General features: G+C 37.6%; 3 protein-coding genes across 3 annotated transcripts in view; 1 reads left to right on the top strand and 2 right to left on the bottom strand.

Annotated features, from left to right (window-relative positions):
* The window catches only part of cep104 (centrosomal protein 104), a 36,046-nt gene extending 31,369 nt beyond the window's left edge, over window positions 1-4,677 (bottom strand). The window contains exons 1-5 of the mRNA XM_042492177.1: window positions 4,602-4,677; window positions 3,264-3,411; window positions 2,928-3,101; window positions 2,187-2,325; window positions 888-950 (exon numbers count right to left, since the gene is read on the bottom strand). Of these exons, the coding sequence (XP_042348111.1) occupies window positions 888-950; window positions 2,187-2,325; window positions 2,928-3,101; window positions 3,264-3,376 (489 nt within the window). The 5' untranslated portion in view covers window positions 3,377-3,411; window positions 4,602-4,677. The remainder of the gene's footprint in view (window positions 1-887; window positions 951-2,186; window positions 2,326-2,927; window positions 3,102-3,263; window positions 3,412-4,601) is intronic.
* Window positions 4,678-5,331: 654 nt separating this feature from the next.
* Window positions 5,332-11,115, top strand: lrrc47 (leucine rich repeat containing 47). The gene is made up of 7 exons (XM_042491318.1): window positions 5,332-5,917; window positions 6,902-7,351; window positions 7,462-7,578; window positions 7,854-7,969; window positions 8,824-8,926; window positions 9,140-9,229; window positions 10,400-11,115. Exons 1-7 carry the CDS (start codon window positions 5,348-5,350, stop codon window positions 10,613-10,615), a joined length of 1,662 nt encoding a protein of 553 aa, XP_042347252.1. The 5' UTR covers window positions 5,332-5,347; the 3' UTR covers window positions 10,616-11,115.
* Window positions 11,116-11,808: 693 nt separating this feature from the next.
* Window positions 11,809-22,460, bottom strand: LOC121947571. The gene is made up of 17 exons (XM_042492679.1): window positions 22,376-22,460; window positions 22,209-22,241; window positions 22,056-22,115; window positions 21,539-21,674; window positions 21,057-21,166; window positions 19,912-19,956; window positions 19,617-19,749; window positions 19,406-19,533; window positions 17,863-18,132; window positions 15,717-15,749; window positions 15,553-15,615; window positions 13,845-13,980; window positions 12,781-12,893; window positions 12,651-12,695; window positions 12,376-12,508; window positions 12,022-12,125; window positions 11,809-11,939 (listed from the first exon to the last, which is right to left on the bottom strand). The coding sequence occupies exons 1-17, from the start codon at window positions 22,452-22,454 to the stop codon at window positions 11,887-11,889; spliced, it is 1,674 nt and encodes a 557-aa protein (XP_042348613.1). The 5' UTR covers window positions 22,455-22,460; the 3' UTR covers window positions 11,809-11,886.
* Between the last annotated feature and the right edge of the window lie 2,462 nt (window positions 22,461-24,922).

The following is a 24,922-nucleotide window of genomic DNA, read 5'->3' on the forward strand; positions in this document are numbered from 1 at the left end:
CGACCCTCCAGGCAAGATCACTGCTGAGGTGGAGGTGCTCAGAGTCGGATTAGTGGAGCAACAATGCACGGCCTGTTCACTGGAATCTGTGCAAGTGTGTGTTTGTGTCTTTCCATGTCTCTGTGTCAGTGTGTGTGTGCGTGTGTGTGTGTGTGTGTGCGTGTGTGTGTTTTAAGGTGCTCCCTCTCCTCCAGAACCTGTCCGTCTGCAGGGCTATCTGATTACACTGGCTAACTAAAGGCCTCCTGTGTGATTATATACTGTCCTCCTTTTGTGTCTCATTACTACATTCCTGACACATACACACGCACATACACATGCGCACCATTCAGGTAAACACGTGTGTTTATGGACATGCTTTTATAGTGTCTTTGGATCAGTCAATATGAACAAATACTATATAAAACACCCATGCAATATAGTATCTATTATATCTCTACAATCCAGTCTAATACACCATTAAATATTGCCTTAAAACCCATAGGTAAGTTGAATCAACAACCCTTGGACATAATTTCAACAAATTTTAAGCTTCCCATCATTACGGGCAATTGTACTAGAAGTGCATCACATTTCATGGGCATTATTTGTCCATCATCATTCATATTTTTTTTAAAAAAAAGAAAGAAAATACAACTTTTCACAGAGCAAAGAGCATCATAACAAAAAACAACATAAGTCTGTTTTTTTAATAGACCCAATTCCCAAATTTAACATGGCAAAAGTAGAGCCACAAATGTCAGAGGATGGATGAGGAAACATCAATCAACCCTGTCCTAAGTAACTGATGACAGAGAAATGTCCCACAGCACAACAGCCCCACCTAGTGCTGTGCAGATGTAAGTTCAGTGATAATTGATGAGTGACTGACAAGTTTGCCAACTTACAACTGTGTTAAAAGCGTTGCCATCCAGAGAATCTCCCAGAACGTTAATGGCAACCAAAGCAACCTGAAATCAGACACAGATGTTGGTGGTGATTGAACAGAACTGCCAAAGAAAATCAAATATCAATGCATGTTATAGGTAGGTGTGTTGGTAGGTTGTAGTGGAACAATTTTACTGCAGTTTAAGGTTAAACTGGTGATATTCTATAATTTATTATAACCAGCAAATCACATTTAAAAATACAAGAGGCATTAGACGAGTGAGGCTATGCTGAATATGTCAATTTACTGTGAGGAATATCTAATGTTTTAACTCTAGTTGATGCTGTATTTATGTAATTTTTCATTGAATTTATTTAATTGTACTGCAGTTTGATGTTTGTTTGTTTGTTTGTTTTTATTTTAAATTAATTATTCATTTATTAATGGCCTAATTGCATGTCAAATTTGTGATTAACTTCCTGTCCTCAGAAAGCTATTCATAATTTACTGACATTTTTATTTGATAACAGACTTTTCATTGAATAACTGATTGACTGAATATCAAAACTGGAAAACACTCTCTGTCAATCAAACAAATCATAATTCAGCTAATCATCTGCATGCATGTGCTATTGTAAATGCAAATGAAGCTTATGAAGTTGAGGGTATAACAGGAAAGAATATATCAGCAAATTATTCTCAAGATTGTCTAATACAGGATTCATTATGCACAAAATTTCAAAGTAATCCACCCAATTTGATATATGAAGATATTGTTAAACTACATATAGATTGCATACTGCAATCCCTCTTAAACAAAGCTATTTTTAACCCACTGTATCCATCAGTCACATTTACAATAGTCTGTTAAATGTCCTCATGTTGACATAATACATCATTATAATGAGACTCAAATGTTATCTGGTGTGTTGCCATAGGATACCAAGCTGATGGCAGGTGAAGTGCTGCTGCTGAGAGCCTCATGAGTCAGAAATGAAGACAAAATAATTATGTGCTTCAAACACAGGAGGGGATTCCAGAAAAAATAGCCAATCTAAAACACACGTATTTGAATAACACTGGTGACAGATATGACATGATAAAATAAGACTTTGTTGTTTATTTCTCATTAATGTTAGCCTACTTGGTCCTGGTAGGCAACATCAACCAAAATACTTTTTCACAACTCACAAACAAACAAGAACAACACACAAATCATGTTGTTCACACACACACACACACACACACACACACACACACACACACACATATATATACACTGTATATTTAGGTGTATTGTAACGGTTTAACAGACTACCTGATTGTGGTGATTGTAATGGTTGGCATGGTTCCTATGGAAGGTTATTCTCAGGTAGGTTCCGATGGCGTCTACATGGACTGACTTCAGTTCCCGGGCTTTGAAGCCTGTCTTCTCATTGTCTGACAAAGACACATACCTGTGGTGAGAGCACAGCGTTCAAATTATCTACTGAGATATACAAGACAAAAATGTATTGCTACATTTTAATACTATGATGATATACTATATAGCCACTTTGATTATCCTTGTGGGGGAACAATTCCAATTGTGTGCCTTGCTACCATGTATATACTTTGGCTACAGGACACTCCCTTCAAGGACCTTGCTAGTTATAGTCTGAAGACCAGAAACTGTCTAATCAACATCCACTGTTTGATATTTACCAGTAAGATATTGTTAAACCCATTTGACGGCCATTTAAGTTCAACTAATGACTCCTAATTTCTACAGAAAATACCATAACCTACTTGCAGACTACCAAATGCATTTTGGAAATCCAACATGAGCTTTGTCGCCTTCCCTGTATGGTTAGTTAGATACAAAATCAAAACCAGATCAAAGAAAATAAGCAGAGTCTAAAGAGCATCATCACCAGGTGCCTGAACAAGACTGTCCCTATCAGAAAATTCAAGCAGACAGCACTGGTCATTCGATCACTAGAGAACTTGTTGAACCTGTTTGTGAAAATACCCAAAACGGTGAAGGTCAAGTCGAGCCTGCTCAAGACTGCAGTCTCACCCGAGTCTGCGAAGCTGCCCAGGGATCCCTGAGGTGTTGATTTCAGGGAGGGTGTCTCCAATGTGGAACTCCACCTTGGCTGGGATCAGGTACTGGTGGGCCAGCAGCTGCAGTTTTCTCACCCTGCTTCTTTCCACCAGCTGGAGGGTGATGTGCTGAGGGTAGGGGCACAACCTAAGAAAAATTTGATTCACACAATATTTAGTTTTTAATAACGATGGAACAAATTAACAAAAAACTATAATGGAATGTATTGCTTTTACAGCCTATGAAGGTATGAAGATGCAATCAATGAATGTGACATGTTTCTGAAACTAAAGTGCTGTGTTATTGTACCTGCTGGATCTCCAGCCATTGACTGTGGGTGCATGGACCATGAGCTCCTTGGCACTGAAATTGTCCTCATGACTTGAAGAGTTGACCACAATGAATCCTATCTTCCTGGGCATCCCTCTGATGAATTTTTATACCTGATATCTAACATCTGAAAGAGCAAAGAAATTCAATTGGTTGTAACCATTAATGCAAATATATATTGAGTGTGATTATTCTACAGGCCTGAAATGTGTGCGTATGAACATCTTCCATTACACTGACATAACACCTGGAGCTGCTCTCCTTACAATGAGTGACAACTTAATTGTGGGCTTCAAACGTTGCATATCTAGTTTAGACCAAGCAACTACATCCTTTTAATGTTTGGGTATCAAACCTCTTTAGTACCAACTAAAGTATGTCCATAGCACCAAGTACTATTAAAGACTGACAGTTGGCAGTTAATATCTGGTCAGATGTTCAGTCTTGTTTACTAATCCTTTGATATGATAGTCCCAGATTTAAATTTTAATCTGCATTTTATTCAAGTAGGGTTGTTGTAAAGGCGCTTGTGTTCAACATGTAAAAACTTTGGCTTCTTTTTATGATAAAAAATAACATGATTGTGTAGAAAAAATCTGAATATGCATGAATGTACGGTAATGGAAAAAAGCTTTAGTTTAGGTATCAGTAACCAATCTGATGTAGTTTATCAGTTCTAGTGCTGACATATTGACCCGACCATGTTTAAAGGATATTCTTGAGGACTGTGGCAGCACTGTAATATGCTGAAAAATTACCAACGTGTCAGGAATTAAACAGCAAGACATATTTTCAGAAAGACTGCAATAGAACCAATACATGTATTTCAGTACATAACTTTAACAATAAAAAGACTGTGGCTGTGTTAAATTGTACTTTATTCATCATCTATGTGCACTGAATGTATCGTGTCAGTAACATTAGCTGTAACGTTAAGCGTGTCGAATTCAAGAGGCTTAAAGACTTGTTGAAGGGTTAATTAGTGTCACAGGAAATACTACACAGCCAGTTTACTGAATGACGTTTGGCGTGTGGTTTTATTCTGGTAAAATAACTAACCTGGAGAGAGCAAACAGCCCCTTTAAGTAGGACAAAGAAGCCCCTCTTTCTGACTTGAACATATTGGGCGGAGGGCATTAACTACTCAATGTGCCAACATACTAGCTAGTCTTACAGTAGTCGTATTATGAAGGTATTTTACCCGGCTAAAATTCAATAAATGTCCTGACAACCGTCAATAATTATTTCCTAGCTTTTGTTGTTGTACATTACAGAGTAAAAATACGTTTTCTTCCATGTATTTCAAAGATATCTTACCACAAACATCACCGTAATGTTGACAGCTCGCAGTCCCATTTCATCTCCATAACCACCGCCGACAACAACCATCGCGGCCCTGCGCAATGGTAGTATGTCGTCATTGGCAATGCATTGTTGTCAATGTAGTTTTATACGTATGCAAGGATTTTTTATTTTTATCTCCTTAAATTAACCGTTGTTTATTAGAGCCACCTCTGATTGTGGTATGTTTCTGAATATACTTTTAGACAATTGTTATATCGATAAGTATTCAAACTGCAGTTTCTTTTGGAGCGTTTTAATAACTTCTTCCTTAGTCCTCGGCGAGAAAATGCGGGTGGAGCGTGCTTGTTACTACAGGAAGTTGAACATTACGTCTTCAAAACAAAGGCATAGCATGTAGCTGGAACTTCGTAAACGTGTTAGTAGCTCGCAAAATGTAACACTTGTGATTTGAATATTCCGCAAAAAATAATAATAAAAATGAAAGTGTGCCATAAGTTAACAAGAAATGCACATGTCGTTTTATGAAAGCCCATGGGGTAAATAATGCAAGTTTTCAAAGTGGCCAACATTAGTAAAGTTACTTAATGTTCAAATCCGTTGAAGTGTCGATATTCACTCTTTGGTACAATTAAATCGACGGTGAATTTATTATCCACCAACGTATGTATAAAGAGTATAATGATTTATTTTGAAATATTTAAACGGATGTCATGTGTTTATTTGTCTCGAGCCTCTCTTGACAGTTGGTGTGTAGCAGTATGGGTGACATGGAGGAATGGCCAGAAATAGAGAAAGCAGCGACAGAGAAGAGACGTGAGTTGGTTTTCCAGGGTCCAGCTGTCGACAAGAGAATTTCCTCTAACGGGGGACTCGCCTCTGCTCTCTACTCCCTCACCCTGCTGAATTATCTGGAAGTTAGCCAGTGCCCGAGTTTGACAGAGATCCACGAGGACATCCAACATCTGACAAACCTCCAAAGCCTCATCCTGTGCAGGAACAAGCTCGCCTCCATCCCAGATGTTTTCGGTAGCCTGAAGTCCCTGAAGGTCCTGGACCTTTCAGTCAACAACCTCAGTGTGTTACCAGAAGGAATCACTCAGTTAAAGGAGCTAAACACTCTAAATGTGAGCTGTAACAGCCTGGAGGTCCTACCAGAGGGGCTGAGCCAGTGCACCAAGCTCTCCACCATCAACATCTCCAAGAATCTCATCACCTGTTTCCCTGCCGATTTCTACTCCGAGAGGCTGGATCTCCTCAGCACACTGGTCGCCTCTGACAACTCTATTGAGCAGCTGAGTGGAGATGTGCACAAGCTAGCTGCCTTAAAGGTGTGCTTTTGTCAGCAGCTAACAAGCAGTTATTATGTACACATGTCATCTTTAAGTGAAGATTTTCTTTAAGAAAGGATCTCCTGGGTGGACCAAATTTACGACGAATTTTACAGAAGGTGTCACCATGTATGGTGTTGATCTGAAATTATAGCTAACGAGATTTCACATTTGGGTATATGCTATGCAACGTTAAAAGTCAGATTTTTAAGCAGAGTTTGGGAGGTAACCGCCACAAGACAACCCACAAGTTTTTTATCTGTGCCAGCTATGTATAAATCAGGGTCCCAAAGTACATAGGAAATCTCGAAAAGTCATGGGATTTCCCAATCTTACTTTTCATACCTGGAAAAGTCATGGAATTAAGAAAAAATAATTATAAGTTAGAAAAAGGCATGGGATTTTGTTGTGTGCAATGAAACGGGTACACTATTTTAGAGGTGGAAATTACCAGAGACCATACGATATGATATCACCACAATAATTAGGTCACAATACAATAATATTGCAATTTTAAACTTGTTGCAAATGTTGGCTATTGCAATAACACATCTTTTGCAATATATATTGTGATTAGTTATCTTTTTTTCAACTGGAAATTGTGACATAAAGGAAAACTTTTTCAACATGTGTTTTGTCTGATGAGATTAAATTTTAAAGATAAAGTTTTTCACTTCAGTCATTTTTATAGCAGCTAAATGTATCTAGTGGACTGAAAAGCAACTGATTTTAGTATTCTAGAAGGCTGCCAAGAGTTTTAGTTATATTAATAATTTAAATTTATAAAATGGATTCTTGGTGCTTGTGTTTCAATATTGCCATGCAAATATATCGCAATACTATGCTGTATCTATGCTCTAATATAACCTATGTAACGCAGTAACATAGTATACTCGTTTCTGCTGTTGGTTTTTCTTTACAGAACACTTGATGTCTTTCCCAGAGTGCTGAACTCAACTTGCGCATTTTGTTTTGTCTTCGTAGGTGCTCGATCTCTCTAACAACAAGCTGAGAGAGATCCCGTCTGATCTGAGCGACTGCCCCAAGCTAAAGGACATCAACTTCAAAGGTAACAAGTTAAGCGACAAACGTCTGGAGAAGATGGTCAACGGCTGCCAGACTAAGTCCATCCTCGACTACCTCAGAGGAAAAGGAAAAGCAAAAGGAGAGGACGGAGGTGATGCAGATGGGGGTCGCAAGGCAGACAAAGGGAAAAGACAGCAGAGGAAGAAGAAGGAGAAGGTAGCGGAGGATGAAGTGGAGGATCTGAACAAGATGGTGGTGAGGGTCCTCCACATTTCGGACACTTCTACAGCACCCAAAGTCACAGTGAGTGCAGAGGTGAAAGATGTTCGACCATACTTGGTGTGCTGCGTGGTCAGAGGCATGAACCTCAAGCCTGGGAATGCTCTCAAACGTTTCCTGATGGCTCAGGTGAGGTCAAACCCCTCATAAGGTGGTATATACTTGATTGTCTTAGTGGTGCATGACTAATAAAATAAGTGTGCTATGTGTCACCAAAAATGACTTTCCTGTTTTTCTAGACAAAGCTTCACGATGAATTGTGTGGTAAAAGGACCACAGCAACCATTGCAACCCATGATGTGCAGCTTCTCAAAGCTCCCCTAATTTATGATGTCAAACCCCCGACTCAGCTGAAGGTATGTTAACGCCCATTGGTCGGTGCGTTATTTTCAGATATCGATCCAATTATATGCCAGCCAGACAGGAAAAATGTGTAATTTGCATTAATCAAATCAAACAGATGAAATAATCAAAATCCAAAGTTGTAATCTAGAGTTCTTTAGCCATCTGGAAAATTCTTGTGTGAGATCTTGTCATTTTCAGTTGAGTTGCTGTGTGGTTAATTGTAAATGTCAGCGTAAAGTTTTCCAAAAAATGTCTGAGTTTTACAAAAGAACACAATGTTTGTTAGGTTGTGCCACTGGGTCGGAAGGAGATGACGGCTGTCGAGCTGATAAGACACCTTCAGCTGGAGGCTGACGAGCTGAGGAAGCAGAAGAAGAGGCAGAACGTCACTGGCCTCCACAAGTCAGTAAAACTTCTGACTTTTCTGTACAGCATGAGCCCTGTGAAAAGATCACATCATATCATAGTCCATATCAGAGAGAAAATCAGCTTCAACAACCCCTCTCCTACAAAACATTATGAAGTTAGTTTTATTTCTATTTAAAAAAAACAACAACAATCTTTTGTGGTATTTTAGTAACACAATTGTCTATCCTGTATGATATTTAAATGTGGGTGTGTCATCTAGATCCTTGCATAGTGGAAATATAAAAGTTCTTACCACAATAGCCCAATGTGAACTGTGTTTTATATGCATTGCATACAGTTTTATTATCGTTAAGTGCAATTTTGGAGAACGTTAAAGAACAGGTGCAGGTTGTTCCCTTACTCCTGCTGATCAGATAGGTAATTCAGGAACCATGAACAAGCTCTAGAATAAAAGAGAAAACAAAATTTGACAAAAATTTTAAAAATATATAAAAAATTAAAATAAAACATTACATTAAAGCGATGCGCAGTATATCTTTGTGACTTGCTTGCTGTTACATTTGAACACGAGGGCAGTGTAAGTGTGTTGGAATGCAGCTTTTTCAGTTTTCTTTAAACGTCAGTGGGAAAAAAGTTGTACGTGTTGTGAACACACTGCAAGGCATAAAAAGCTTATTAAGCTCACATTATGGCTGCAGGCAGTTGTAATCAATCTGTAATAAAAAGAAAAATGACTTTCTGTTAGTTTTGTAGATGGTTGGAAGACAGGAAACTACTTGATAAAATCAGTGTCACACTCTTAGAAAGAATACCACCTGCTATGTGTCTATTACATATACAAAGTCCCTTTATAATGTAATCCCTCAACTATTTTGTTTTTTTTACAGATACCTGCAGCTTCTACAGGGTAAAACAATGTATCCCTGCCTCGTGGATGCAGAGGGACATGTAATATCTTTCCCACCTATTACCAACAGTGAGAAAACCAAGGTGTGTGTGTGTCTGTTCCCTTCCTGGAGTTCATAATCATGTTGTCCTGTAAGAGAAGATTTCATATTTAATACTGTCATATGGTGTAAATGATGCTGACAGAGAAAACTGAACCCAAAAACACATCTGATAAGGCACATCATCCTGTTGTAGCCCACTGATTGTCTTTGTGTCTTCTTATGATGAAAAAAATGGCATGATTGTGCTTAACAGATCAAGAAGACAACCAAAGAATTGTTCTTGGAGGTGACGAGTGCAGTCAGCCTGCAGACCTGTAAAGACGTTATGGACGCTCTGATTGTGGTAAGCTTCACTTTTTCCTCACTTTTTGATCTGTCGTGAACAAATGAGTCAAGTTTATTACTGCGTGGGATTTGATTTAAAAGTTCCGGTCAATATCATTTTATCCCAAAATGAGCCTGGGTTGAAGAATGGACCTTTGTCATAGATGTTCATGTCAAAAAACTAAAAGTCACCTCCGACCTGTGTTGGATGCTCTGTCACTTACAGATAATATGGCTTAATCAATAATTTCACGGTAACATTAGGTAGAGGGTTTGTGTGCAAGAGAAAGTAATTTCACAGTAATATGTCCTGTGGACAACTGGTAATTCTGGTTCGATGAAAGCTCTCGAAGAAACTTCACTTTTAGGTCTCTGAAACCATTTGGATTCATCCTAAAGTTGATCATGACGTTCCACAGGTGCCTTCATGAAAATGTGTCATCTGGACAACAGTTTTGAGTCAGGATTCAAGATTAAAAAAACTTAATGTCCCAGAGAGACAATTTGCTTTACAGATAGTAATCCGATACAAAAACAAAGCAGTACACACAGCACAGCATTGATGACACAATGGCATGACATCCAGGGTTATAATGTGTTTAAAAATGTAATAAAAGATGGAAAAATGGACAGTGTGTACCTATAGTGCTACATTCGATGAGATTCAACCTTTTTATTGATGGAAGCATCTGAAACTCAAGATATAAAGGATGTTGAGGGTCCAAAACAGTAGTCTTCTTTGCCTTTGAGGTGACCATGGAAGTTTATTTTGAAAAAGACACTATGTAACCAGCAAAAACTGACATATCCCTAACCGTCTAAAACTGACGCTTTAGGGGTACCTAAAAAGCATTGCAGGTTGACGTGTAGGGTCACTGACAAAGCATCTGTATTTGATTAGTTGGGAGTGAGAATGTGTTGCCTGTGTCTTAATGTCCACTGCCTTTTTCTCCCCTCACCCCTGTTTTTGTTTTTAATTTTTAGGCGAAACCTGAAAACCGTAGGACATTTATTTTGATTTTCTAATGAAATGCATCGAAGAAAACTGAAATAATTTAAGAAATTAAGCAGAAGATTTTTTTTTCCCCAGAGTCTTTGCCGCACAGCACCATTTGTTTAGAAACACTTTAAAAATGCAACGACAAAATCACACGCAAGCTTTTAAAGTGTATTTCTTGTTTCATCACAGAAAATGGCAGAGCTAAACAAGTTTACTGCGGAGCATAGGGAGGAGGCGGGGTCGGACGGGGAAGGGGACGGTCCACAAGAGCCTGCTGGTGAGATCTCCAGTGAACTCATTGTCCAGCAGGTCCGCACAGTGGACCAGGACGGTAACCTGAAGGTCGTCTACCCATCAAAGACCGACCTCTCCAATGACATCAGCAACTTGACCGTCATTTGGTAGCCGTGCTATAAATAACCCCTGATGTTTACACTCATTCACACGCTACATGAAGTAATTGTAACAGATTAACGTTGTGGGACATTAAGGCTAAGGTTTGACAATGGCAACAAAATTAAATCATTTTACTTCAGGGAGCACGGGAAATCTGATCCTTTAACATTTTTTTCATGATTGTGTTGCCTGTTGAAGAATGTTAACATTTCTGATTAATGCACAGGTTTTTGGACGGCATGTGGTAAAATGTTTAAAAAATAATAATTTTGCAGAAAAACCATTAGAATGACAAACCATATGTCCAAATATCCTTATTTTTCTATTATTTACAAATTAAAGAAAATTGTCCGTTGGTAAAAATAATTTTGCTCAATTTATATTTTAACTTGGACTTGTCTGGAGAACTGAAACATTTCTGTGACTATTTATCAACTTAATGATCCCTTTAACCTGCATCAAATAACATCTGCCTTAGACTAAATAAAAGATACTCCTGTTTTCAGTCACTTTGTTCATATGCCACACACAGTGTTTTGCATTTCATTGAAGGGTCTGTAAATGTGCGTCTTCTTTGTTCAGCTGTTGTAGCTACAGCTGCTAATGCTAACTACCAAACTGTCACACACAGTCACTCAGAACAATCAGGTTGGTTTAGATTCAGATCTCTCCATTGAAGATTTAAACCTCTTAACAACCTGTATGGGCAAACTATTCCATACTGGTTTCTTTTATTTGGAGCAGGACTCTACAGTTAGTTTTTACATTTCTTGATTCAGTATATGACACTGTCAAGTATTTAATTTAATGCACTTTTATTGTGATATGACTGAAATTCAGTAGGTTAAGGAGTTGGTGCAGTGGTTCCCAACCTCCTCCTATCATTAAGGAAACTGAAGACCCCTGACTAAGTGACATATTTTATGGATAGCATAGAACAGCTAATCTTAAGATACAATTAATCTAAATGTAGTAAGCTAACTGCAGGGCATTTGTGTAAAACGAGGCACACAATAGAATAAAGGCCATTTGGGTATTAAAGAAAAAGAAAATAAACATTGTTTGGGTAAAAAAAAAAAAAAACTCACTGAAAGCCACTGAAAGAGCTCAGAGTAGCTCATGTTTACACATATTGATTGAAACTTCCTTGACCATGGAAATAACATGTTGGAATTCTTAATAGTTATGAATCCGGTACAGCATTCTGGTAGTTTTTATTTTATTTCTTAAGCCAACGAACAAAATGCATTTCATTCAAAGTATGTGTATTGGGATATGACTCAAATTTCAGTAGATTCATGCACTGGAGTCTGGCTTGTATTATCTACGGGATCTGCAAAGAAATAAAATATAAAATTCAGACAAAAATAATTCAAGCAACTGTCAAGTACTGCAGATAATTTTAAGATACTTACACTCGCATATGTAAGCTGCTTCCAGGTACTTGTAAGTGCCGCGGCAGGGGTCGCCAAATACTGAGTTGAGCACGTTGACAGTGCAGCTGTTTCTTCCATTACAGCTGTAGATGCAGAGAAACATGATGGAATACAGTACATATATATATATACACACAGTGTTTGCTGGTAGATATCATGATTTTTGCAGATTGCAATGGGTGCAGCATAACACACAAACACAACCAAATGTCCGTGTATTTTTTGTACATAATGTGTGCCTTGGCCCTGGATGTTCTTTGTGCATGTCTACCCTCTTTTATCCCCTTTCTTGTCAGTTTTGATGTTCTTTTAGCAGAGATTGTGCAGCTGTACCTTTCAGCAACTTTGTCAGTGGGTCTTGAGCAGGTGACGTTTTCAATCTGATTGGAAGGCCGTTGGTAAGAGCAGGTGGTTTGGTCACGGCGTCCATAGTCAGCACCATACACAAATATCACCTGTCCTACGTCTGTCCGAAAGAGCAGGGACAATCAAAGAATACAGAATTGTAGCTAAGAGTTAGTTAGATCAGATTATTTGAAAATGTAATTATGCTTATGCTTATCATATTAATTCACCGTAAATGCAAAAAACAGAGAAAAAAACATTACCACACTTGAGGTGTGCCACAGAGCCCTCACAGGCAGACAAGTGAACTGTCAAAGTGACATGAGTGAATAACATTAGACTTTACACAATAATGTATGCAGCTTTTTAGTTACATGCAGGCATGTGACTTACTTGCTGGGAAGCAGGTGTAGGTGGTTTCCAGGTATTTGTAAATGCCGCGGCAGGGATCTGATATGGCACGGACAGTGTTTATGTTTAGTTCACACTCCTTCTTGCCATCACACCTGTAGGAAACACAAAAGGAGCATTTTTTGGGCACAAAGCAAAACCGCACTAAAACGAGAGAGTCAGAGATGTTACTGTTTAATCCCCACACTTTAAATGCAATATGTAGTGTGAAATGTAGACTTGAATACAGGAAACCCATTGTGTGTTTTTGTATGAGGGGGGCTTTAATGATAGAACAGAAATAGCATGAAATGGGGAGAGAGAGAGAGAGGGGGTAACATGCAGCAAAGGGCCAAGGCCAGAATCAAATCCTCGGCCGCTGCAGCAAATACACAGCCTATGTACATGGGGCACCCGCTCTATCCCCTGAGCCACCAGGCGCCCCTCTTTATGTATTATAACAGTATAATGTCAAATTAATTTCTCTGCACTATGTTTGGTGAGAAAATATTTTGGACCAGGGATTGTATGGGGGATTGTATGTAGGGTCTGTCAATAGATTCAACCTAGTCATTTTAGTCTTTCAGTTTCACAAAAGAAATCTGCTGTAAAATGAATTAATCCCTATACAACGCAACTGGAAAATACAATGAGTCTGTGTCTCAAGGTGCATTATTAAGAGACTCATTGCCAGAAGTAACCACAGAATACATAATATATATATATAATTAAAATTAAAATGTGTTACTGACACTTCAACACAATTAAGGATAGGAACTAATTTTATACAATTTCAATATTTGATTGATAACCAATGTAGGAAGAACAATTATGCAACTGCCAACTCACTGATAGTAACAAGTATTATAATAACCAACATAAACCACAATGTTATGAACAAGCACATTACTAACACTACCAAAAAGTGCCTTTTATGTTGTAGAACATGCATAAAACAGGGAACTTAACAGCAGCCTACAAATTTCTTAGTCCAGTGCTAGGCATCACGGGCGCTGTGGGCGTCCTATAATATATTTTTATCCTGTGATTGTTCATGTAATGTGTACCTTCTTTTGACCACGTCCACTGCGCCCTCTTGAGCGCAGTTTGTATTGGCAAGCTGTCTCGATGGTCTTCCCACACTGCAGGTCTCATTGTCTGCGCGTCCATACAGCACTTCCTGAACAAAGATCACTCCAAAGTCTGTTACACAACGAGGGACAGATCAGAGACCAGACAGAGAGTGCCACTCTAAAGAAATGACTTTAGGAATAATGTCTAATCTTTGAATGTTGACCGAGTCATACATTTCTAAAAGCTAATCTGGTGTGAACATTTTTCTCACTTTTCTCCTGTCTAACATGAACATCATAATGTTGCTTTAGATGAGACAGAAAATCAAAGCTCACCTATTTTTCTGGGGTTTAAGGGTATTTCAACTTGCGATGGCATAACTATAAAATTTCTGCCACAAAGGGTCTCTCAGCCAAAACCATAGGCTGTAAATAAAGATATACATCATATCTTTATAGCCTATACATATTTACACATATTTGTGTATAGACTATGGTCGTAACAGTGACAAAAGAATTTGATGTCACGAAGTAGCGTGGGATCATGGGACTTGTTGTCTTCACTGTTTGTTAACTGCCGTCACTGATGAAAATTTGTTCGACGTGACACACGGGAATCACATTCACTGAGAGGTAAATGTATTTTATTTAGATTTATTTATGTTGTGTTTAGTCACGTGACGATTTATTCTAATGAAACAGCCATAAGTGCAAGCATTAGTTCGGCTTATGCAGTTTTTTTTGCAATATTTTACCGAACGTATTAGCTTGTTGGCTAGCATAAGCTGCTAGAAACGCCCAGTATTGAGCTCTAAACCCCGGACACCTGTTAGCATGTCATTTGTTCCCTCGTCTCAAAGTAAGTTGTTTTTTTGAATGTGTTTTTGGCTCGAAGCATTAACAAGATCTGTGGTTAATGAAAGCTTAAAAAAGACTTAAGCGTTTACGGCATAAAATACGTTAATTAATACTCCACTTATCAACTTTTAAGCCTATATGTGTCTTAAAAAAGGGGGTTGCTAACAAGTGGCTAAGTGAGCCGACAAAACTTCACCAAGCAAAACTTTGATTAACATGACTTGACAGCCTTGTAGATGGCAACGTACCCGTAGTTTTTTTTTTTTTTTTACCTCTGTTATTAGGTTAAAAATTCCTGAAAGTGTTGTTCATATGTGGGGATTATCTTTCTGAACAAAACGAATAAGTATCATAAACATTATTAATTTCTGTAATGATCCAAAATCCAATGGGAAAATCCCATAGGCTTTTGGAGGAGGGAACCAGGGTGATGTTACCTTTTGGGTTTGCCATCCGTGGAGCACTCTATTATGTTAAGCCAGATTGATATTTAAAGGTTAAATCATGTTACCTCAATAAATTAGGCCTCTGCTGTGTTGCAAAATGGCATGCAGTTAATGAAAAATTGTGGTGTGTGGCAGAAATATGCTGAATTCTTGTTACAAGAGAGGATAAAGTGTGTATGACGCCACTGACAGGCAACCAAATGAGTCCCACCATCACCTTCAATAAAATGACATATTTCTCTGTGTTTGAACATTGAAGTATTTGGTGTAATGGAAGTACACAAATCAATATAAGATATAACATAGGTCTTGTTGTAAATAATTTGTAAATGTTGCATATTATGTCTTTAAATGTACAACTCATTGTGGACACAAAGACTTTTAGAGTTCAGTCATACCGCAGCTCAGGCGCTGGACATTCCCACCATTGCCACAGGTGACAACTTTCTCCGTGGAAACAACTAAAATAACACATATGAGAGCACAAGTTGAGTTAATTGTGTTTTGAAGCCACATACGGTATGTAGAAAATAAATGCAAGCATCATAATTATCACATTCACCTGTTGTCATGACCAAACATGTTGTCGCCAGCACTGGAAGAGAAACATAAATGTCAAATTGTGTCAGAAAAACATTACCAAAAGTTACAAAGTCTTACAAAAAGAAATTGTTTATTATTTATTATTGTTATTCTGCTGTGTCAAAGTAGAAAATGGATTTTTCATAGCAGGCACTTTGACTTGTTCAAGCAGGAAAAGGACAGGTGGTGCTAATAACATTAAAAATGGCTCAGTTTTGTCCTAGTAGGCCATGGCAGTGCAGCAAACATGCATCATAACTTGGCCTTACTCATGAAGGCCTAATAGAACACAGCTACACAGTAACCTGGATCGACATTGTCTTTCTTGTGCTGTGTTCAGACACCCTCACAAATGTTTAAACCTTTGAAATCTATGCCAAATGGTTTGCTTTCTTTTGAAACATGGGGGAAAAAAGCAGAGCAACATGGCAGGCACTGTTGCAAATTGCAAGAATTTACAGGATTTGGAAAATCATTTGTTTTAAAAAGCTAGGGATAAATATCCAAAAACTATAATTATCATTATCATTATTAAATATTTAAAGTTATTATCATTTATTAAGCACTTTTTTCAGGTGTTTCCTTGTGTCTTTTTTTCTTGAATTTTTTGCGTCACTTCTTTAGTTTCTCATTGCTGTCCATTTTCTATGTTTTAGTAAATGTGGAATATTATTATATTATTATGTTTTCTTACTACCCATAACTCAGACAATAATTTGATTGTACGTACAAAATGCACATTTATTTATACATTTCAAGAGCTGCGTCATGAGGACTGGTTGGTTGTGTTTTTCTGGCCTGGCTCTTGGTCCCTGTCTCCTTGTGATGTGCCATCCTCGAACCATCCACTAGATGCCCTCAGACTCACCTGATATTCCCTCCCATCCACAAACCTGTTCCCACTTTCCTCCTACGTCTATACCAGCACATTTCCACTTGTTCTCTAACAGATTGCCTTATGCACTCTTCACTGAGCAACCTTGCCTTGGAGTACTGCCCTAACTTTGAACGCCTGCCTTCTTTTGCCTGCTCACAGCCTGGTTACATTGGCCTTTCTCTGTTCAGTTGCATGATTTCAGTAAGGAAATTCTTCTTACCATTCGGTCTTAAGAGTCCTATTTTTGGGGCCGTGTCCACCAAATTGTAACACATAGTGCAGAACAATTTTCTTTCAGTGATTGTTACTTCCAGACATAAGTTTTGAACATGATCCATCAGATATTTGTCATCATTTGTCATCATCACGGCAACAGATGTTTAGTAATCAGAAATGCAAACACGACAATGTTTGAGGTGTAATGTGTCAAACTGAAAAAGCACTGCTTCACAAAAGTTATTGCTGGCAAATAGTGAAAAAAAACCCCAAAACAAAACGGTGTTGATCGGAAATAAACCCTTTGTTGGAAAAAACAGAAAACACAGCATCTAATGGGACAGGTTTAAAGTTATTAATATGGAAAATATGCTCATAAAGTAGAATATGTTATTTTCAGTGGCCCCTTTATGTGCCTAAGAAAGGTGTTTTTTTACTTTCTCACTCAGTAGCAATATATATGTGGTGGGTTGACTTTAATCAGATATATTAACTTTGAAACCTGACCAAAATAGCTTGATTTCATCCAAAACTTGGAGGGAAGGTATTGAGCAATGAAAAAAGAAATGACCCAAAAAAATTAGCAAGAAATTTGTGAAAAGTACAATCAAATAACCTGAAAATTAGTTTTACAGAAATAAAAAATAAAACAAGGAAATGACCTGGAAAAATCATTAAAATGTATAATTCTGTAGCATAATATTAAGTAATTATGGGAATTAAAAATAGTTTTTTTCCCCTAGACATTTTTCACTTTCTTTATATCTTGTAATTTGTGGAACATTTCTCATTGAGTCGCCCATTGTCTTTTTCCCCTTTTTAAAAAAATTGTATTAAAGAAATCGCACCAATTTGCCCAGAGGTTTAAATGCTTGTTAAAGGCGTCTGAAAGCAGCACAAGAAAAACAATATCACTCCAGGTTTCAAAAAGTTAAAGCTTTTAGCTTCTTTAGCAAGACATCTCGAATCTTACCTAATTTCTAATTTTAAATGAACCCACACAATTACTGTTAATTGTCATTTGTGTACTCACACAGAGCGGTGGTGAAATGGAGCATGATGTTAGAGGACCGGCCTGAGGAACAGCGGGACTGATGGATGCTGGAGCAGATAAGCCTGTGTTTCTTCTGTCTGGTGAGGATCTGTCTTTGCCTTAAATACAAAACAATGGCTTGATCTTGCACAATTGGCTCCCATTCAGCTATGCAAAAATGTAAAGAGGAATGTAAACTAGAATGTCTTCTTTCTAAAGGTGTAACAGTGATGAAAGAGGACAGTGACCAGGATGATGAACCAGAGATTTCTCAACATGCTGACTCCAGTTACGGAAATGTCACAAGGTGAGTTGTGCAAAAAAAAGAACGAAAAAGTTAAAGTGAAATGTCAGAAGAAAATGGGTGTTCACAAAGTGCATTACTTGTTGCGTGGTGATGTTGGGATATGTCGTCAGCCTATTGAGAGATGGTTTTTCCAGCCTGACAACAAATTCAGTCGTTCATAACCTCACACTTTTTACATTTTCTTCGTTGAAGGACAGCTCCCGATCTTTTAGATGCATATAGACTGGGAGTAATTTTTAGGTTGTATTCTTGTGTGACTATTTGGTCTACCTACTGTATATGTCGCTTACCCTCCTCACAAAGGGTGTAGGTTTGTATTTAGGGTTTAGGTTCTCCCCATGTAATTTTAAACATCCATTACAATATTTATGTATCAATTTTTGCCTTGTCTGCATCAATTTATGGCCAAGATATCTTAAATTTTGTTGAAATAAAAGTCCTCTGCTACTTTTATGTTTTTATTGAAAACAAATGCATACTCTAAATATTAAGGCAGATGTGCCCCCTGTATCTACTCTCAGCAACTTGTGACAATCAGTTTTGCTTGGTTAGCAATGTCTTCATCCATTAGATTAACCGGTTTTCTAGCTAACAATAACATGTTCTCAGTTACTGCAAACTGACAAACAAAAGGAATTTTTGCATTGTTATTTTGTCTGTATACTTCCTGGAACACTATTGTTATTTTTTTGTCTCTGGACTTCCTGGAAGACCATGAAAACATCAGACACTGAGAGTCACTGCAGTAGAGCTTTGCTTGTGCCCGTTTCTTCAGATTTTCTTTTAATAATCATCAGCACTATAGCCATATATTAATCACAAACTGACAAGACACGCAGAACTGATTGAATGTATAATTTAATACATGTTTATTGTGTTATTTCAGTACATTTACAGAGACTCCTCTGGAATGTTAATGGGATCTGCAAAAAAAATAAAAAGGTCTGATGAAAAATTCACTTATGATAAATCCGAGTGACTGCACAACATGTGTTATTGCAGGATGGTTAAAAAATGCATTTTACTCTTAATAAGCACATATCATTGTGTCCAAATTGAGAGCCAATCAAACTGAACTGAAAATATAGCACTTTTGGATTAAGGATGGATAAAGAACTTAAGAATTTTAGTTTTTTTTTTTTTTTTTCATTTCAAATATACTTATTTGGGCATGTTATGTTATGTTCAATCAATCAAACAATCAAACTTTATTTATGTAGCGCTGATAATTCCCACCCAACTGGCCTTTAGGATACTTACATTCGCATATGTAAGCCACCTCCAGGTACTTGTAAGTGCCGCGGCAGGGGTCTGTAAACACTGAGTTGCTTGCTTTGATATCGCAGCTATTTTTCCCATCACATCTGTGGAGACAGAGTGGCATTGTGAATACAGGCTTGATTACACCATGATTCTGACTGAGCTGACAAAGAGTGGGCAACTGTACTTGTCAGAAACAACGCTGGTTGGGTTTGAGCATTCAGTATTTTGGATCCTAGTGGCTGGCTGTTTGTAAGTGCATGTGGTCTGGTCTCTGCGTCCATAATCAGCGCCGTAGACAGTTATAACCTGTCCAACATCTGGCAAGAAGAGGCAGGAGAGTAGGGAAGATTATAGCATTTAGAGACATGTAACCAACGACCAAAGTAACATATTGACGATTAAAGTGGCATGAAAATACAGTAAATCATGCGTTTTCATTGTAATGCACCAAACACACAGAGGAGAATATGTGATCTTACCACAATGCAGGTGTGCAAAAGAGTGCTCACATGTCACCTGGTGAACTGTCAAAATAACATGATATACATTACTGCATTATTAAAACCCAGCTGATGCACTTTTTAAATGAAAAGTCACCCCTCCTCTTGTGATCTTCAAATCAGATCACACAAATAAAAACAGTGCAATTTAGGTTTATTCCATTGTTGAATTACACACTCCATGGGAACATAATACTTCCTGTTTGAATCACCCAAAGCTCTCAAAGCAGGGCCAAAAAGCTTAAAGGGATAGTTTTGATCTTTTGAAGTGGGGTGGTATGAGGCACTTATCTATCATATTACCTACTGTAGATGGAAGTCAGTATGCCCCTAGTTTAGAGAAGCAGGCTGAAGTACTGACACAAAAGCTGAGCAATGCACTGCTTTGAAGGGGGGCAGTTGCAAAACAGCAAACATTTTTTAGCCACTTAAAAGCTCACACCCCCACAAATATATATATATGTAAGTATATAAGTGTACGTTAAATTGATTTAAAAAATGTGTGCTTTATTTTGACAAAGAGCCATTTCCAACAGCCTCAGTTCCCCATCAATGTTTTCACTAAAGCCACCAGACTCCATTGACAAAAACAGTAATTTTGGCACACTGAACACGTGAACTGCTGGTCTAAGACTTCCTCGAATAGTTGGTTTTCTGTATTATTGTGTGACTTTGGTGAATCAGAACTAACCCTTTAAACACCAAAGTCTTACAATAAGACAAACACACTAAATAATTGAGGCAGTGGTAGAGCAGCAACTCTTGTGTTCAGTGATGTGAAATGTCTGTGTTTCTCCATGGAGTCTGGCTTTGAAGAGACTGTTTTAACAGTTTCAGTTTCCTGTTGGAAATTGCTGACAGCAAGGTAAGCATTTAAAATATTCCAAAGGTAGTTCACACTTAAACTGAAACTGCTTTTTTTTTAAGGTGGCTAAAATAAATCACTGAAATCCATTTTTTTTACTATACATTTTTTGACAGTAGGCATAAAATGTCCAATGCAACAAGCCATGCATGAAAATCTTGACAAGTTGGCAAACAGAAACTATATCGCTATAAATAAAGTAGTGAAAAATATCAGGTTGGGCTTTGCAGCTTTAGTTTCATGCAGACATGTGACTGACTTGCTGGGAGGCAGGTGTATTTGGTCTGTAGATATTTAGAGGTGCCTTCACAGGGATCAGTTGTTCCAAAGATATCCTTGCTCACTTCACACACCCTTTTTCCATCACACCTGCAGGAAGAACATAAAACAAAATCACAACAAAACACTACAGTGTTGTGACTTTGTGCCATGCAAAAGTCCAATCTCTTCCTCGTTCTGCAATGAATCAGTCACCTTTTTTTCAAAAGGAAGCTGAAGAATACACTTGATACTTAAGCAATATGCTTCTGAAGTAATGCACTCAGCAAGTGTGTTTTAAGATGTGTATCTATCAAGCATTGATGACAGCAGCTGCTTGTAATATTAACTGCAGTAGAAATGTTTGTACTATTTTTTGGTCTGGTTAAATGTTTTTTGTTTCTTAGTTGCTTCATTTAGAACACATATAATAAAGAACAGTATACTTTTATTCTATGATTGTACGGTACATGTAATGTGTACCTTTTCTTAAGGACATTCACTGTGCCTTCTTGAGCACAATTTGTATCCACAAGCTGTTCCTGAGGTATTCCCTCACTGCAGATCTCACTATCTGCACGTCCATACAGTGCTTCTAGCACACTGATCACTCCAATATCTGTTACACGGCAAAGAAGGAGAAATTAGGAAATGGGTCACTGTTGAACCGCATTCTGTGACCCATCACAATCCATGATCTAGCCCCTAAACCCTAACCACTGTCCAACTCACAGAACTCAGTGATTTTTAAGGATGTCTGGTACTAGGTCACAGAATCTGACAAGGTACAGGTTTTGGTGTTACGCTAATGATCACCTTATCTTGAAACTTACTGGCAAAAAAAAAAAAATCATGGCAGCAGATCAATATTTATATCATTTTTTCTCATACCTTAACAACAGTTAAAATAGAAACTAAACAATCAAACCAGCACTTTAGTGCTACTAAAATTCATATAAGCAGTGTTGTAGTCAAAACATTTCAGGACATAGAGGCATACCACAGCTTAGGCGCTGGACAGTGTCAACATTACAAGTGATAACCATCTCTTTGGCCACAGCTAAAAACAGATATGGAAGAATTAGTTTAACACAAATGGCATATATATATAAATGTATCCAAGCATCTTCATAACAAGCACAAAAATATTTACCTGGACTTACAAGCAGACAGGTCGCTGCCAGCACTACAAAAGAAACAGAACTCAAGAGAATCAAAGGGATCTCATTTCACAAAATCACTGTCCAAAATGTACTTAATGAATAGAAAGCATTATTTTTATAACCTTCTTTTTATTATTATGGTCGTCAGTATACTCACAGAATGTGATGCTGAAGCGAAGCATGTTTTTACAGGCCCAGTACTCGGTGAGCAATAAGACTGATTGTGGTAATTTCATAAGTGGTAAGTGATAATACACACTCACTATTTATTCATTTGGAAGTGGGGCAGTCTGTCATGCAAAGCAAACCTGAACTTTGCTCCTGTGGCTCCTATTCAACTGGCTGGAATTTCCCAAATTTGAAAGGAAACAGGCACACATACAGGGAAACGAAGGAAGATATGTGAGCGGAGCTGCAGTCTAATAAAATATTGGCTATTCCTACTTTTTCTTAGCTATGTCAAAATAAGAGATACATTTATTTAGAATAACATTTAATACTCAATTGTAATGATTGCCATATTCTACTATGTGTTACATGGAAGTGTGTACAGTGTGTGGTTACAGTTTTGGCTACAAAAACACTACAGGGAAAAGATTTGGGGTTAAATATAGGACCTATTTGTGATAACAGTCTGATCTACATACAATACAAACAGTTTATACCATAAAAGATTATATGTTTTAAACTCTCTGTATTTCTGCACGACAGGGTTGAGTCATTTTGTTGTTGTTTTATTTGAGTAGGGTTGAATTTTGGTTGAAATAAGGCGTTATACTGAGTGGTGTGCTTGCTGATTTGTTTATCTATCTGCAGTTCACACAAGAAAAGTACAGGTGTCACTACCAACATTTTATGAGCTAAATTCAGTTTGCGGCTTCATTTTCAGGGTCCTGGTATTGTCCTGGTTCACTCAAGATATCAATATCTGTGTTTTACTTTACTACTATGATAAGTCAGAATGATGTAAAATGGCCCATTTTAACTATATAATAATGAAAAATGTATTATATTGCACTGTTTAAAACCAGGTTTACATAGCACTGCAAAACAAACTTTGCAGTTCTGGATACTGCAAGATAAACAAGAAAACAGTGTATTACAATTTGTCAAGATGCCAAGAGACAAAACAGTGGATGATTTGTTTGAGCTGGTTGAAAGCAGGGCGTAGTTTGGCAATGTCATTGTATTAACTGAGAGAAACGACTGAATAACAAACCTGAGATGTCTCTCAAATTACACTGGGAATTAAAGTGCTAATGTAAAATTTCCAAAATCTAATTTAAGGCCAAGACAGGAATTTTGCTTTGAAAATCATAATACATTTGGGCAATAATATAATCTCCTTAAGAATATTATGTAAACATGCTAGGGTTGTCCCTTGTCTCTGCTTCTTTTCTCATTGGCATTTTATCCTCTTGCAGTCACTATAAGAGCACAGTTTATTATAGGGGGTGTTCTGGTTGCACAGAAAAAGGATGTCATTTTATGCAGATGATATTATGTTGTATTTGACAATGTGCTGTCATTGCTCCTTGCCCTTTGCACCCTGCAGATGAATATAGATTCATCTCTGGATACAAAATTAACACACACAGATGTGTGACAGGAAGTATTTTCTCCTCCTTCGCTGGGAAGGACTTTGTTTTAGAACTAGATCTGTGCCTCAGAGGTACTGTAATATTCAAAGCAGACTGGCAAGAATTATTTCAACCATTTGTGCGTTCTTAAAAATGTGAGAGTGCAATACACTTATGAGCTAAAAGGCTTACCTTCAAGACAGAATAAAATATAGCACATATAATATCTGAGTTGAGATCAACAAATTGCCTGTACATAGTATAGAAGAAGCTGCAAGTGCAGATTAGGAGTCATGTGCAGGACTTGTTTTGGAAAATGTGATGCTAAATGAGAGTAGGAAAAACAACTTCAGGCGTACAGAAATCACAATGTTCTTGTCATGATGACAACTTGCAGCAGTATCAACCAAAGCGGGAATAAAATGTGCCCATCAACAATGTTCTGTTGGCGCCTACATGTCTGAGGGTGAGGCATGTAAGGGGTTGCAGTGGTTTGTCAAAAAAAAGGTTGTTGTTGTAACCTGACCGGGCCGTGGAAAATCCAGTTAGCGTTTAAACTGTATTGATTTTTCTAGTTCAGAAAAAAAAAGAACCTTTGCAGCTTGGGGCTCTGGGAGATTTTGGTGATGAAAAGGTAGAAAAGTTAGGAAAAAAATAGAGTTTTTTGTGGCCTTTGGAAATCAGAAGGATTTTTTCAGCAGTCAACTCTTATAACTTAAAAAAACACATCTTTAAAAAAAAAGTCACCAAAACGTTTCTCACCAATACATTATTCACTAAACTTGACAGTGACCCTGGATAACTCTCTTTTCCATGCAGCTTATCAGCGTTCACAAGTCAGTCACATGTAGTTCTCTCAACAGATACAGAGTGCAGTATTAAATATAAAATTTAGCTTCATCCATGTAAACATTTTACAACTTTCTTGTATTGTTTAGGGTCTGTAAATAAATCAGGAAAAAAATTAATTGTGTTATTTCATATTTATTATATAGTCTTGTAATTTTACACACCGTTTGTGCTTTGTACCTTAAAGGTCCAGTGTATAGTGTGTGTAGGATTTAGTGGCATCTAGCGGTGAGGTTGTAGACTGAAACTTCTCCTGTGTGCCAAGCATGTAGAAG

The sequence above is a fragment of the Plectropomus leopardus genome, chromosome 8 (assembly GCF_008729295.1).
Source record: "Plectropomus leopardus isolate mb chromosome 8, YSFRI_Pleo_2.0, whole genome shotgun sequence".
NCBI lineage: Eukaryota > Metazoa > Chordata > Actinopteri > Perciformes > Serranidae > Plectropomus > Plectropomus leopardus.